Source organism: Daphnia carinata, chromosome 3 (assembly GCF_022539665.2).
Source record: "Daphnia carinata strain CSIRO-1 chromosome 3, CSIRO_AGI_Dcar_HiC_V3, whole genome shotgun sequence".
NCBI classification, from domain to species: domain Eukaryota; kingdom Metazoa; phylum Arthropoda; class Branchiopoda; order Diplostraca; family Daphniidae; genus Daphnia; species Daphnia carinata.
Genome location: NC_081333.1, coordinates 1,810,327 through 1,825,440, shown reverse-complemented (window position 1 = coordinate 1,825,440; position 15,114 = coordinate 1,810,327). Strand labels below are relative to the sequence as shown.

Below are 15,114 nucleotides of genomic sequence, written 5' to 3'. Positions count from 1 at the left end.
CGTAGCTCTGCAAATGTTTGTGAAACACGTGTGTTGTGCCGTATTTAGTTCTTAGTTTCTGGTTGCAGTTTATATAAACTTTTAACGAGCCTTTTTTTTTGTTCTGTTGCAATTCAGTAACATGGCACCTCCTCCGGAACGTTTGAAAGCCAAGTAAGCTCATTTTAAAATTTAATATTTTCAAACTTAATACTTATTTATTACTTAGTTACAATGTCTCTGTCAAACTGGAGCCATTTTTCACTGGGGGTAAAGTTCAGGTATTTGAAATTGTAAAGTGGATTGATAGAGTGTAACAGTGACTGTGTAACATGACAATTTTCTATAGGTCAATAAAGATGGTGAATTCCTGTTGTGCCAGTGTGGTGACAGAATTCATGTCATAGACACCAAGTATGGTAAAACCATCAGAAGTCTCATACAAGAAGAAGATGAAGTTGTAACATTTACCGTCGGCGTAGATGATGAAACATTAGTATCAAGTCACAAATCAGGACTACTCAGGCATTGGAACTGGAAAGGTAGTATAAATTACCCTTCCTCTCATCTGATTGTATGGTGTCATACATTGAATAGGCATAACATATAACATCTGAACTTCATTTAGATGGAACTGTTGTCAGGACATGGAAATCCTTACATCTTACTCCAGTTGTTGAACTTGTATTTGATACCACAACAACCTTAGTTGCTAGTGGAGGAACTGATGGATCACTAAAAGTATGGGATATAAGAAGACAATATTGCACTCACAATCTTAAAGGAGGAAGTGGTGTTTACAGGTGAGTAATTCATAGCAGAACAGAAATTTCTAAAGCATGATTGATTCTCATTCACATTTGTTTAGCATGATCAAATTCCATCCTGATCCCAAAATGTCTATGATCTTTGGGGCTTCCATGGACTGCAAAATTAGATGTTGGGATTTGAAAACGTCCAAGATCTTAGGAACACTAGAAGGCCACTTTAGCGCTGTTACAGGCTTCACCATTTTCACAAGCTTAAATCAAGCTGTTTCGTAAATATGCCCATATTTTCATTCAATTAACCAATCTAATATCTCAACTTGTTATTATCAGATCTGGTCGAGATAAAGTGCTAATTCATTGGGATTTGAAAAGCTATTCTCAACTTCGAATCATTCCCACCTACGAATGTACGGAGTCCTTAGTACCCATTGAGTTTGGTGAATCTATGCCACTGTTGAAGGTCACAGATGTGAACAATCCCCACGTCATCTCTGCAGGCGAGCGAGGTATGGATAAATTCAGTTAGCTGGTTGAACAAAAACAAATGGTTTCAAGGTATAATTGCATAGGTGTTCTACGCGTTTGGAATGTGAAGAACGGCACAGAGGTATTTACACAGACGGATTCGTTGGTCAGCCAACCTATTGTGGAAGGGGCACCAACGATCACACAATTTGAATACAACGAAGTTAATGATCACCTTTACGTAATCACATTTGATCACAATATCATAGTGCACCGACTTAAGGATTTGGCACTTGTCAAACAAGTAAAAATTGTCACAAGCAAACCGTATATTTAATCGTTAATAATGTGTCGTTTAAACAGTATGCAGGATATAACGATGATATTTTGGACATTGCTTGGTTTGGAGAAGGAGAAACTCATCTTGCAGTGGCTACAAATAGCATACACGTTAAAGTATGACTAGAGAATGGGTGCCCAAAATTTGCTGAAATCACAATTATTTATTGATTTTTTCTTTCATTTGTAGGTTTATGACATTGAAACAATGAATTGCACGCTTCTCAAAGGCCATACTGATCTGGTACTTGCACTTGCGACTTCCAAGTCGGATTTTAGCATTCTCGTAACCAGCAGCAAGGTTTTTATTACATTCTGAAATTCTTTTCGTCGGTTGTATGTTTAACCATCAGTGTTTTAGGACAACTCTGTCCGAGTTTGGAAAATGTTGCAATCCCCTTTCGAGATATCCTGCATTGCGCAAGGCAACGCTCATACCGGCTCAGTGGGCTCAGTAGCCTTAAGTCGGTCAAAGTTGTCTTTCCTTGTTAGCGGGAGTCAAGATACCTGCTTAAAAATATGGAAATTGAACCCGATACCAGTTGAAGAAAATCAAAGCTTGTCAGTCTTGCATACAGTTGTAGCACATGACAAGGACATCAACGCCGTTTGCATCTCACCGAATGATAATTTGATAGCATCTGGATCACAAGATAAACTTGCTAAAATTTGGTCCAGTTCCGATTTGAAACTGTTAGGAGTATTACGGGGTCATCGGCGAGGGCTGTGGGCCGTCCAGTTCTCTCCTGCCGACCAGATCTTAGCATCCGGGTCAACGGATGGAAATATCATGCTATGGAGTTTAATAGATTACTCTTGCCTAAAGGTATCGTTCAACTTACTATTTCTTAAACGTATTTTTACCTTTGCTTTTTGAATTCGTAGACTTTGGAAGGGCATGAAAGTTCTGTCCTACGGATTCATTTCGTGTCCAAAGGCTACCAGTTGGTTAGCGCTGCTTCGGATGGACTAATTAAATTGTGGACAATAAAGAGTAGCGAATGTGTTGCCACAATGGATGCCCATGAAAGCAAAGTTTGGGCTTTAGCAGGTAATACAGGTTTACAGAATGAAACAAAAAAATGGCTGAAGTAAAACTTTCTTTAACCATTTTATTCTAAGTCAAAAGCGATGATTCTTTACTGGTAAGCGGTGCTGGTGACTCGGCCCTTATTTTATGGAAAGACGTTACAAAAGAAGAAAGAGAAGCTGCAGTTCAAGAAAAAGAAAAAAGATTACTGGAAGAACAGCAGTTGGCGAACCTGTTGCAGAAAGGTTTGTTGTTAGAAGCTTTAGGATTGGCTATTCATTTAGACCAACCCTTCCGGACTCTGAACATTCTGAAAGGTATGTGGTCAAAATGTTTACCCCACACTCTTTCTTAAATAGTCTACCTTTTTAGAACTGATGGATCAAGGTGAAGGCGCATTAAGTGATTTGGAAAAGATGGTTGTTAAATTATCAACGAATCAAAAAGACAGCTTATTGCGCTACTCTACATCATGGAATACTAATAGCAGACATTGCCATCAAGCACAGGTAGTAGCGACTGCACATGCACGAAAAGTAGACAAATGTAGTTTTTATCATCTTTCATTGTGTTTTGAACAGATGGTCCTTAACATATTGCTAGCTAATCATACACCCGAAGAGCTTTTTGGCCTGCCTTCAATGAAAAGCGCCATTGCGGGATTACTGATGTACAATGAACGTCATATGCAAAGGTTAGCCTGATTTTTTTTTCTATTCGTAGAACATCTATAAACACTAATTTTCTGTAGACTCAGCCGTTTACGTCTAAATACCGCTATTATTCCATATACTGCAGCCAAAATTCAAGCGACACGCAGTGATGAAGTCATGGAAACAAGTTAAAGTGATTTTTTTGGTTCGTGATCAATTAATTGGACGAAAAAGATGACACTTCGTAAACAACTGTAACTGTCTCTTTATTCTCCTTTATACATTTATCTGCCGGATAAGTTGGCTTGCGTACAAACACTATCACTTTTCACCGACTACATAAGCACTTACAGACCATTTGGTTTTTTTAATGATAGAAGTTCGGTATTGCCTTTCCGACAATCTATACAAGCATATAATTCTTTGCCGAACTGAACTGGTAAACTTCAAAATGCAGCTGTTCCCATTGCTTTACGGATTTGCTCATAGCTGAGCCAGAAACACAAACTCCATGGCCTGAAAGTTCATACACTTACTGTAATAACCATTAGTTGAGACTTTTAAACTTTGTCATACCCCATGCGAATCCACGCGGGAAAGAAACCTTTATACATTGCCAAAAAACCCTCTTGCCGGGCGGTTTTCAAAAAACAGTCTATTGACGATTTATAATAAAGGCCCCTGTAAAAAAAAGTGTTCACAATAACCGTTAAGCAAAAATTGTTAATGAATTTAAAAAAAAAAGGATGTTTCATTACCGTCCATGTTCGTCTGTGGGTTGATTCATAACTCTAGTTTTGATTACGTCTGCTGGTGTCGCCATTGTGGCTCCAACAAGGCCAGCACACATGCTGTTGTGCAATAGAAAAAAAACATTGTTTTAGAATTTTGTTTACTGCAGCTATCTAACTAATCCACCTTGACATGATATGCACAGCTGATGTATCTTTCAACTGCGTGTTCCGAAGAATGTATCTTTTGGCTGTATCGTACGTTGTTAAATCACCGAGGTTGACTAAAGCAGCCCTTTGAACATTTGGGACCCATCCTTTCCAAAGACCTCTGATTCCACCTTGCTTCATGATTTTCTGGAAGGCATGGAATGCGTTCTTAACTCGAGGGGGCTTTCCCTCCAGCCTCCGTTTCCCCTCCATTTGTATTTGCACTTTGACTAAATCTGTTGGACTAGCCATAAATTGGCCTAAAGCTCCAGCACTCATACCTCCTATGGCTGCTTTCCTAAAATTGAACAAAGACAATTAGAAGATATTGGAAAGAATTCATAAAAAATTATGAAATGTACCATAAAGAATATGATCCATCCGGATTTTTCTGGAAGACATTTTCTCTCATTTTTTCATAGGCACCAAATCTAACTCCTGTATAGATGGCATGCCTGTATATTGCTGGTGTAATTCCTTGCCATAACCGAATAAGGCCCTCTTCCTTCACAATCCCAACAGCAGTCTTGAGCATTCCTCTGTAACCACCCTGAAGTATTAAGTATTATTCAAGGTCACTGAGAGTACCTATAAAAGTGAGTAAATTTAACATACAGCATCTCCTTTAGATGAGGCTATTTCCCCTTGAATTTGAAGCCTGGTTTTAATCAAATCCAGAGGATATGTTGCTGTTGATAGAAGGTAGAAAATCTTATGATAGTCAAGGGCAAGAAGTAAAGAGTCAATATTCTAACCTCCTTCAGCAATTGTTGCTGATATTACGGAAAGTATGTATTTGAACCACATATCATCCACAAATGATGGTGCTGAATCCACTGAAGGTGTTGACCAATGGATGAATTTTCCACCTACCATTTTTACTTCTTAGGTTCCTGTGCAAGATGCAGAAGGGCAACAAAATCACTAACAACCACCACAGCTGATGTTGTTTCTATTCCTTAGGAATGAAAAGAAAAAAATTTCAGCAAAATGAAGACCAGATTGTTAGTGTCAAAACTTGTATTTCTCGTTACGATTGCGAATCACGCACGTAAAAACAAAACAACAAAAACAATACCTCGTAAACAAGCTTGATCTATTCATTAGGATGCCTTTAGACGACTACGTGCGAATGGAGCTTCTTATCATGCACAGGCGGAATTCAACTATGTGAAAGCATGCTTTAACCTTCGAGCAACCAAAACCGTAAGATTGGAGCATGTAAACAAACCCATTAAACGACGTTGAAAGAGAAAGTATCGCTTTTGTTTTGGTCACTAGATGACTCTGTTAGAAAAACTCTCCCTGCCATCTAACGACCAATATTAGCGACTTTGGCATAAAAAGTAAAGCAAAGCAGCGCTAGATGTTAAGCGCGTGAGACCAAATCACATGACAGTTCCCTTCCTTTGGCAGTCTGTCACTCTGACCAGTGTTAGAACTCTTCATTTGTGTTGGGTCCGGAATAGTGTCCTTCGAGTGAAAATAAAATAAAATAAAATGGCTGCACGGTATAGAGAAACTTATATTTATTCGTTTGGAGGGTTATTGGCTGCTGCGGTCGTCGTGTTTGGTAAAAATTTAGGATTCTTCTAACATCTCCTACTTTTCATCAGACTAACTTGCAATATCTTATCGTATTTTTCTTTCCAACAGGCATCTACTACATTCTCACCGGACAAGGCGAAAGAATTGATATTGGCTGGTATAATTTGGGTAGAACTTGTGAAAATTTAGTACAATGATAAATTATCTTTTAACTCCAGGTTCTTGGAAACGATTACACCTTACATGTGGGCAACCACTGGCATTGCATTTGCTGTTTCCCTATCAGTCATAGGAGCTGCTCTGTGAGTTTCTTTTTATTGCGATTGAGTGTATATTCGAAAATTGAGAGGTTTGTATGACTTATTCGTTTTTCTTTTTTTTTTCAGTGGTATCTACACTACTGGCTCAAGCATTATTGGTGGAGGTGTAAAGGCTCCTAGGATTAAAACCAAGAACTTGATCAGTGTTATTTTCTGTGAGGCTGTTGCCATTTATGGACTCATCATTGCTATAGTCCTTGCTGGAATGTTGGATGTAATATACTTTAAGAGAGATAAGGCATATACAATGATTTAATGTTTATGGCTTCCCGCAGAAATATGATCCGTTAAAAGCATCTCCTGAGAAAGTTGCACTAAACTACTTTTCCGGATTTGCCATGTTTGGATCGGGTTTAACTGTTGGTTTAGTTAATTTGTTCTGTGGCATTTCGGTCGGAATTGTTGGTATGTCTATCATGCGTAAATATGATTGTTGGCCACTAACTGTATCAATGTATGACCGTAGGATCCGGAGCAGCTCTGGCTGATGCAGCTAATCCCTCCCTTTTCGTCAAGATTTTGATCGTGGAAATTTTCGGCAGTGCAGTTGGTCTCTTTGGACTTATTGTTGGCATCTTAATGGTAATTAATTTTTTGAAAAAGTGCTGTGAGATTAACTAATTGTTTATTATTTTGTAGTCATCAAGGATTAAAATGGGAGACATCTAAGAAGACGATTTCTGTAACATTCATTCCTTTTACTGTAATATTTTTTTTATTCCTTTTTTATTGCATTTTTTTAATTATGAATGTTTCTTTAGTCAGATGTTTATGCCATTTGGTCGTGTCTGTTGTCATCCAAACTTTTTTTTTCTTATCCCACATTAATAGCGCTCAGAAGTCTCGTTGAACCCTTGTATAGAACACCAAATCAACTTACATTGTAACTGTAATTTAAAAAATAAAACGAGGCAGCGCATCTTTGGGTATGTGACCAGATGGTATAATTAATGGTTTTAGTTGCCTCTTGTGTTGGATGTCTGCTTCTTAGCCTTTTCCCATTTCTGTCGCAAGAGTATGCATCCGATCAAATAAAGTTAAGAACACAAAGTTTAAGGACTGTTAAATCAGTCCTTTACCCCAATCAGCATCGCGTATTTTTTCCGCCATTCTAGTCCGACACTCAAGTGTGTATACAAAAGCCTTTGACGCGTGGCGTCCTCGTGTCCTAAGAGGAAATATTCTCTGCCTGTAAAATGAAAGATTGCATTTAGGACTACAATCCGCAAATATGATTAATGGGTAGAGGCAACACAAGATATACCTGGATCAAGCCGCGGGCATGTGCCGCACGAAGTATTTGTCCAAAAAATCTCTCTGGAAACAGAATCGATACGAACTTTACCATGTTTGAAAACTTCAATCACCTCTATATTGGTTAAAGTTAGAGAGCCAAAAGTTTCCGACCATTCCACCCTTCCTCTAACGGCTGTCCAACATAAGGTAGCGGTCCATGAAAATATTGTTGAAACATTGTGTTTAGGGATCATGTACTGTAATTTTAAGTGGTGTCATTGTAATCGATTCACCGTACCGAAATCAAAGCGCCTTTTGAGGTAGAGGCGCTGTTTTAATTTAGGGTGGCGAAAGCATGGACAGTTCTCAGGATATTTTATTGTTGTGTCTGAAATTGGTGAAAATCGATATTTATGCGTGTTGTCTTTGTGACATCAAAAACCATTTGTACTTTTTTTCAGTATAGCTTCAGGAGTTAGACAAACACTCTCGGCCTTAGTGACGTCGGGAAAAGAAAAACATTCTAGTGCAGGAGGCCAAATGAATCCCATTCTAGAAAAACAATAGATCTCTGTGATATTACTCCTAAGGAACGTGAGGAGTGATTCAAAAATGTTACTTTTTAACGAGTGGTTCGCAGTGTGATTTAACTTGTTCGCACACCTGTCGACACGGTGGAATGGTGGCCAAGAACGATGGGAGCTCAGACGTACAAATTGGAGTATAAATGACGCAGAGAAAAAATACCTGTTTGTTGTTCCAGAACATCATTGAAATTCGCATAAGGTAAACATAGCATAAATACTTACCAAATACGGAGAGCAGTTTGTGTCTGGTAAATAGCGAAATTGTTCTAGAGCTGTATGTAATGTTTTAGTATTATTAACAACTTTACTTATTTTACAAAGTTAAAAACCTATCAAAGCATCATCCTGGTGTGTCATTCCAAGTAGATTGGGCATTCTCGTGGCATTGTACTATTAATAACGTAGTAAGATCGAACCATTTTACGATTTGACGTTTCTAAGAAAAGGCAAAGCAGATGAACTATTGTTCTCACCGGCATTTGTTGACACATCGGGATCGTGATTGATTGGCAATTTCCACTCATTGTAGAGGTGTTCACTGTAGGTGCTAATTCATGTATACAACGACAACACTTTATTCTTTACACATTGCGTGGAAGTAAATATTTTTACCTACCTGGAACCGATGGTGGCGTTATGCAGGAGACGACCGTCACCATCCTATACTTCTTTCACAATTGAATTAGAAACTCCGAGTTACCCGGAATTAATACCTTGCAAGTCGCGCGTTGTTCAACGTATGGCTTCATGCACAGGTGTATTTAAACATAATCGATTGAATGCCTTGAAGCTTCAATCCTCCCATAAGACCACAAAAGACACCGAAAATCAAGAAAGAATAAACGTAAAATGAGAACACCAGCAATCTTAGACTAGAAAGGGTAAACGGCGGAGATTACTTTAACGGAATGTTTAACAAAAGAACGTGAATTAAAACGAAATGCCCGGTGGAATAATGTGACTAGAAAAGTATGTGAAATGTAGACAACCTAAAAAGCGTCGAAAATGTTGCGCAAGGAGCGGATCGATAGATCTTCAGGCAACTGAAATTCAACGCTTTGTAATGGTTCTAAAATCCTCCAGATCTCGTCGAACTCTGATTAGAAAAAAAATATGTATATATATTTAAATTTAAACCATTTTAAAGGTATATCAATTGAAGAAAAAAAAGTGACGCCAAACCTGGTTGAACAACGTGAGCCCAAGGCTCGTAGAATTCATCTAGCAAGGCGGGGCTCCGCAAGATTATACGCAACCATGGAACTATTTTCCTGGCACTGAATGGAAAAGGAAAAATTGTCATTTACAACAAAATGCTATTTTTATGTGCAATGATCGAAATACTTGAGTGCACTGGAAAGAAAAGCTTTGAAATGTGCTTCAGGTCCTCTCTTGTAAGGCCGATGCATTGCGATAATGTTGCCTATGGCCATTAGAAGACTCTGCTTGCTTGTCCCACCTTGAATTTCCAATGAAAAAGACTGTGCCAGGCTTCTCTGGGGATTGGTCATTACTGCCTGGCCGTCTTTAGTACGATAAAAAGCAACAAAGAGTTGCCAAGGATGTGGAATACTCGAAGCACCAGATGACGTGCTAGGTCTAGGCGCAGCGCAGCTAAGGAAAGGAACCAAACTGCTAGTAGTATTTGGCTGGAGGAAACCGTGAGCCAGAAGATCCCGAAGTGCTGGACAGAGCCCTTTACGGACTGCTTTGACGACGCTTATTTGGTTGTCAGGTTCCCAAGATAGCGTTTGGTCTTTTCTGGTTTTCGCGGATGCCGTTCGCATCACTTCTAATACGGCCTGATCTAGCCGGTTTAGTCCCTCCCTGGAACGCAATATCGAAGAGTTTTTAGCCACACAAAATTTGAAACTCCTTAGCATTTACCTAAGTTTTTGATTTTTCTCTTTTGGTGGCATTTCGCGCGGGAAATGAGTGCCTATACCGCACCCAAAATGCGAGACGACATAAATCTGCATCAGGTGGGCCATCCGACGGAGCGTCTGAACGACTTTTTCCTTTATCACACAACTTTTGTTAATGTTCTGAACTTATTAAGATGACATTGGTTAGAGCATTACCCGTTTCTCATTGAGCTGCAAAGGTTCGGGCGAAGATGAATTACTTGCTCTGCCACCACGGCTGATCCTTGAAAATTTGCTTCCAGTTGCAGGTTTGGGGGTTCCAGAGCATTGGCACTTACTTTCGGCTGGGCCTTGTAGAAACTCGATAAATCGTTCAAGATCTGTAACTTGGGTCTTCAGCTGTGTAACCAACTGTTCCTTTATTTTCAATGGATTGACAAGCTAAACGCAAATTATTCGAAAATTGGGTCAAAGTCGCTGACATTCATATTATACTTCTTCGTACCTGGCCGATAGCTTGATCTACCTGCTGCCTCAATTCCTCCACCGTGTACTTATCCAGATCATCAACATTGAATTGGAGTTTATTTTTCATTTGATCTAAAAGGCGTAGGGCAAACAAAGAATGCTTGGTATTAATAAGTATCGCATTGATTTCCCGGAAACCTCGTAAAAAAATTGTGTAAAAAACGAAAGACAACTTACCAATAATGATTTTTTGGCGCTCAACTATTAAATTTTGAGGAAGACCAGCTTCACCGGTTTCATACGCATAGCGTTCTAAATCTTCGAGCTGCTGTTTTAACTGTTCTATTAAATCTTGTTGCTTAACTCTATGAGATTCCATCTTAGTTGCATGATCCTTCATAAAGATGATTTTAAAAAGCTAAGGATAATGTCTTTTTTTTAAATGTAGAAAATGTGAACCTCTTCAGAATGTTTTCCCTCTTCCACATAGCAGAATGTTTTTTGAAAATCTGGGATTCCACGGAAAGCAAACTCTTCAAGGTCCCGCAATAATGTTTCTTTGGTCTCAGGCTCTGCATCTACTATTTGCTTAAGTCTAAATTGAACCTAAACATATTTTTTCACATGCATATAGTTGTCTTGCACACAATTTTTAGACTGTTGAAATGGGACATACTTGGGCAAAGTGTGATGTGAGTGCCATCAGTGAGGAATTTAGTTGTTCCTGTTCTTCCTCTAGCATACGAAGTTTTTCACTATCATAGCTAGCAAAGCTGATTCAAAATATTCTTGTTTAGGTTTCTATTCTAGTTTTATAGATGTGAAGTGAAATTACTCACCTATGCCAATAGTCTTGATCTTCAAGATCAAAGCTATTTGCATCTTTATCGGGTTCAGCTGATCCAAGCGGATCCCATCGCTCCCCTCGAGCTATCACATCATCTAAACACTCGGCTTGTTCCATTTTGTTAAGAAATAAGTTAATGAATTTAACACTTTATTTGACTAGACTAGGAATAACATGGAGACAGGAGCCAACGTAGGCGGAAAAAATCTTTAGACTGATTATTAAAAAGCGTGTCGTCTGCTTGGACATTTCTCACTTCAGCTGACGTGACGCGATTATTCCATCATTAAAAACAAGTAAATGCTTTAAGTACAAAGTTATTTTTTACTTTCTTCTCGTGTGAAACGACGTATTTTTGTAGTTACACTTCTTTCCAATAATAATAATCATAACTTTATAATAACATTTTTTACTCAAGCGTAATCTCTGTCATACATCATAGGTGGCGGGCTCCGCAGCGAACGTCTGAAAAAAACCATGTAAGTTCAATTTGTTGTTGCTGGGCATCTCAAAAAAAGGAAGAACAGTGAAAGTTGCTGAGTTACAGTTTTCCACCTCTACTCAGTGCATCATGTTTCGTTAATGAAACCCTAACATCTGTAGTATTACCATATCAAGGTAAGTGTCCTGATAATCTGTCGCTTTTCGGCATTCGTAGTTTGTAGTATACCTCTAGGCAAGTACAGGAAGCAACGCAGCACTTGATTCCTTACAATGTAAGTGTCAATCTTTGTTTCTTGCCTCTGGGATTAGTGTTATAGACTAGTTCATATCAGTTAGAGGGTTTAAGCGTTTTTTTTTTGGTTAATTTGTTAATTCCGTTCGCATGCTGTCATTCATGAAAAAAAACATAACAAAAAAAGTGATGTACTCCCTAGAGTCAGCTGGTTTGAACCCTACCACAGCTTCCTCTAAAAATTGGAGATTATCACATTAATAAGATACTTACCACAACTCTCTAAACACGCCCCCTTTATGAAGCCATGGAGAATAGTTTTCTTTCGCGATAGACTATTAAAACAAATTCCATTTGATACTGTGTCTTGTGTTTCTATATGGATTGTGGGGACAGAACTGTCTGACTCAGTCATCCAGGGCTCCTTAGAAGAGTGAGGTTAGTCGTTTGAAGGTCCGTTGATCGATAACAATTGGTGACATCCAACCAAGTTGTACTTCAACAGTTGTATTTGAAGTAAGGGAGTTAAAGAATGGCACAATCTGATCAATTTCCTGAAAACAGTACCGCCATAATGGACGACGATCCCGAGAAACGTTCGATTACAGCACCGGAAACTGATCATGAAGAACATCAAGTATCTGATGCTGGTCGGAGCCGTGGCGGACAAGTCACGCGAGCCAAAATGCTCACTACACTTATCATCTGTTTTTGTAATTTGATAAATTTTATGGACCGCTATTCGCTACCAGGTACGTCTTGAAAGAACATCGTCAGCCAGCAATGAAATAGCAAAACTGATTCTTTTTATTTAATTTTGTAGGAATCTTGCCTATGGTTATCGCCGATTTGAAGTTAAGCAATTTCCAAGGTGGTTTACTCCAGTCGGCCTTTGTTGTCAGCTACGTAGTTGTTGCTCCTATAGTGGGCTACTTGGGTGACAGATATTCCCGCAGGTTTGTCAATTCAATTTTTCTCTCTAGCAAATTCATCAAGTCATATTTGTTTTTACAGAGCCATTATGGGTTGTGGTTTATTAGTATGGAGTATTGTGACCATGGCGGGATCTTTTATGACCACTTTCGAAACCCTTCTTATTTTTCGCTGTCTAGGAGGTAACACAAAAGTGCTAATAAATCCGCGTCCCATATCGTTTATACATTTCTTATTGCCTCAAAAGGAATAGGAGAAGCAAGTTATTCTGCTATTGGGCCAGCCGTCATCGGTGATCTTTATATCGGTAACACCCGCTCTAAGATGTTGGCCCTTTTTTATTTTACCACTTTAATCGGCGGGTAAACAACATTTTTTCCCACTAGCCTATGCCCAGTTTACCTTTAAGCTAATGCCTCTCAAAGTGGTCTAGGGTTTATTACTGGATCTGGCATGGCCGCCGCCACTAATTCCTGGAATTGGGGGCTACGAGTAACTCCCATATTGTCGATGGTGTCTGTCCTCCTAATTGCTTTTGTCATGAGAGATCCTCCTCGAGGACTAAGTGAAGGTTCTCGCCTCGTCAGCACTTCATGGCAAAAAGATATCGTCTACCTCCTTAAAAAGTATAATCGTCAAAGTTTTATGTTTCCTTCATCGTAATGAGCCCGGCAATCTTCTCTATTTCAACGTTTAGTCCGAGCTTGATGCTTTCGACCATCGCGTCGATTGCGGTTACTTTTACTGTCGGCGCCATTGCAGCTTGGGGCCCACAATACGTTTTCCTCGGCCGACAAATCGTTAATGATAACTCACTCTCTTTCGACGAGTAAGTTTTATTCGCTACTCCGTAGGATTGCGCCACAAATGCAAATCTATTTTTGTTTTGACAGTATTTCGTTGGTTTTCGGCATCGTTACGATTGCCTCTGGCCTTTTGGGTGTTGTATCCGGGTCCATCATGGGTCAAAAACTGCGCATCCGGTTCCCCTCAGCCGGTAAGATTGACACATTTGTCTTTTGTTTCAAACCCATATGACATATTAACGTTCCTTGTTTTTCGTCTATAGATGCAATCATTTGCGGTGTCGGTATGATTTGCAGCGCACCCTTCTTCTATGCCCTCTTGGTCCTCTCTTTGGGATCTATTTATGCCATCTACGTTCTTGCCTTCCTCGCGCTCTGGTTTATTAACTTAAACTGGGCGCTTGTTGGTGATATTCTATTAGTAATGCTTCGTTACCAATACCAGAATTTTTAGTTTAGTAGTTATAATTTATTCGCTATCTAATCTGCATATTTTCCTTACAGTATGTGATCATTCCAACAAGACGAGCAACAGCGGCAGCATTCCAAATTCTAGTGTGCCATATTTTTGGTGACGCTAGTAGTCCCTTCATCGTTGGACTGGTATTACAATTCACCTTAATAATTTTGTCAAGTTGCTCTATTAATTCAACTTTTTCCCCTGCAATATTTCACCCCGACAATTAGATTTCCGATGCCTTAAAACCTACTGTCGAATCCGATTCGGAGACATTTCAGAATTTCAAGTCCCTTGAATATGGCCTATTTGTCATACTTTTTGTTGAAGTCCTCGGAGGCTTCTTCTTTCTCGCTTGTTCGTGGTTCCTGGTTTCCGACCGGGCGAAAGCCACGCGAGCTGTGGCAGTCAGCATACCAGATCAATCCGTCCTGTGTTAGTCCATATCAGTATTATCGTTATCCCTATACGCTTTTAAATTTTCTATTTAAATCGTCGAACTTGCCTTGAAAATGTCTTAATTAATATTCAACATTCTTACTACTATCCAATAGCCTTGCATGGACTAACTACTCTTCAAGGAAGAGGTCTATTCTTTCCTAGCCAATTGCATGGTAGAATAATACTATTTCCGTATCCGGTGACTCCAATACGATGCAAACTTATATTTAAATTTTCCTTTCGTCTTATTTAACATACACTGGTTAATTTTGAATCGATCAACAATCAATGCAGATGACCACAAGAGTAAAGCCAGCCAAGTCCACGTTTTCGTTCCTGCCAATGATCCTGCCGCTTCCGGACACACCGTGATGATCAAGAGATCTTCCCAGATAATGGATGAAGTCAACTTGGAAACCGTTTAAATTTACGGAATACTCCGTCCTCTGTTTCTATTTTTTACTTTCTAAAATTTGATTACCTTTGTTTTTTTATTTTTTGTTGTGTCATTCAATTTTATAGGTCCAAACTGACGGTTTTCCAAGTGGCCAATATGCTCAACTTTTTAGAATACAGTTTTATTTCATTTTTTTTTCTTTTTCGCAGGCTTCTATTAGGTTATGCAAGAACCTTGATGGATGATTTTTTTGTGTGTGTAGTATAGGATTCCCTAGTGCCGATGAATGACCGAAAAATTGCAACCATTCATTTTAAAGCCTTTCGTTATCCAAAAAAAATCAACTAAAGTTTGCG

General features: G+C 39.0%; 6 protein-coding genes across 7 annotated transcripts; 3 read left to right on the top strand and 3 right to left on the bottom strand.

Annotated features, from left to right (window-relative positions):
- Positions 1-4: 4 nt before the first annotated feature.
- On the top strand, positions 5-3,535 carry LOC130693703 (transducin beta-like protein 3). Its single transcript, XM_057516890.2, has 15 exons — positions 5-153; positions 209-260; positions 329-521; positions 608-782; positions 848-1,018; positions 1,080-1,255; positions 1,319-1,518; positions 1,578-1,670; positions 1,744-1,854; positions 1,915-2,379; positions 2,439-2,604; positions 2,676-2,900; positions 2,956-3,092; positions 3,165-3,277; positions 3,335-3,535. The coding sequence occupies exons 1-15, from the start codon at positions 122-124 to the stop codon at positions 3,426-3,428; spliced, it is 2,403 nt and encodes an 800-aa protein (XP_057372873.1). The 5' UTR covers positions 5-121; the 3' UTR covers positions 3,429-3,535.
- On the bottom strand, positions 3,484-5,414 carry LOC130693766 (mitochondrial uncoupling protein 4-like). Its single transcript, XM_057516970.2, has 8 exons — positions 5,256-5,414; positions 4,933-5,135; positions 4,793-4,866; positions 4,540-4,727; positions 4,155-4,475; positions 3,995-4,087; positions 3,813-3,917; positions 3,484-3,752 (listed from the first exon to the last, which is right to left on the bottom strand). Exons 2-8 carry the CDS (start codon positions 5,051-5,053, stop codon positions 3,683-3,685), a joined length of 972 nt encoding a protein of 323 aa, XP_057372953.1. The 5' UTR covers positions 5,054-5,135; positions 5,256-5,414; the 3' UTR covers positions 3,484-3,682.
- Positions 5,415-5,566: 152 nt separating this feature from the next.
- Positions 5,567-7,129, top strand: LOC130693746 (V-type proton ATPase 21 kDa proteolipid subunit c''-like). Its single transcript, XM_057516944.2, has 7 exons — positions 5,567-5,750; positions 5,834-5,882; positions 5,944-6,027; positions 6,112-6,259; positions 6,321-6,450; positions 6,512-6,627; positions 6,685-7,129. The coding sequence occupies exons 1-7, from the start codon at positions 5,678-5,680 to the stop codon at positions 6,712-6,714; spliced, it is 630 nt and encodes a 209-aa protein (XP_057372927.1). The 5' UTR covers positions 5,567-5,677; the 3' UTR covers positions 6,715-7,129.
- LOC130693736 (secreted frizzled-related protein 3-like) lies at positions 6,677-8,551 on the bottom strand. The gene is made up of 10 exons (XM_057516928.2): positions 8,485-8,551; positions 8,342-8,415; positions 8,198-8,258; positions 8,091-8,140; positions 7,901-8,028; positions 7,733-7,833; positions 7,580-7,669; positions 7,310-7,474; positions 7,125-7,234; positions 6,677-7,049 (listed from the first exon to the last, which is right to left on the bottom strand). Exons 1-10 carry the CDS (start codon positions 8,525-8,527, stop codon positions 7,002-7,004), a joined length of 870 nt encoding a protein of 289 aa, XP_057372911.1. The 5' UTR covers positions 8,528-8,551; the 3' UTR covers positions 6,677-7,001.
- Positions 8,552-8,612: 61 nt separating this feature from the next.
- Positions 8,613-11,268, bottom strand: LOC130693711 (RUN domain-containing protein 1-like). The gene is made up of 10 exons (XM_057516902.2): positions 11,041-11,268; positions 10,878-10,974; positions 10,661-10,807; positions 10,439-10,595; positions 10,239-10,333; positions 9,950-10,174; positions 9,756-9,886; positions 9,213-9,695; positions 9,051-9,145; positions 8,613-8,964 (listed from the first exon to the last, which is right to left on the bottom strand). The coding sequence occupies exons 1-10, from the start codon at positions 11,163-11,165 to the stop codon at positions 8,858-8,860; spliced, it is 1,662 nt and encodes a 553-aa protein (XP_057372885.1). The 5' UTR covers positions 11,166-11,268; the 3' UTR covers positions 8,613-8,857.
- Positions 11,269-11,506: 238 nt separating this feature from the next.
- Positions 11,507-14,951, top strand: LOC130693714 (protein spinster-like). 2 transcript variants are annotated; one of them, XM_057516906.2, is made up of 12 exons: positions 11,507-11,666; positions 12,289-12,476; positions 12,548-12,680; positions 12,739-12,839; positions 12,905-13,019; positions 13,083-13,283; positions 13,355-13,486; positions 13,551-13,654; positions 13,727-13,884; positions 13,968-14,066; positions 14,151-14,355; positions 14,656-14,951. In XM_057516906.2, exons 2-12 carry the CDS (start codon positions 12,299-12,301, stop codon positions 14,784-14,786), a joined length of 1,557 nt encoding a protein of 518 aa, XP_057372889.1. In that variant the 5' UTR covers positions 11,507-11,666; positions 12,289-12,298; the 3' UTR covers positions 14,787-14,951. The 2 variants fall into 2 exon arrangements, with proteins under 2 accessions (XP_057372889.1, XP_057372888.1); XM_057516905.2 differs by lacking the exon at positions 11,507-11,666 and having other exon boundaries at positions 12,166-12,476.
- Positions 14,952-15,114: the final 163 nt, after the last annotated feature.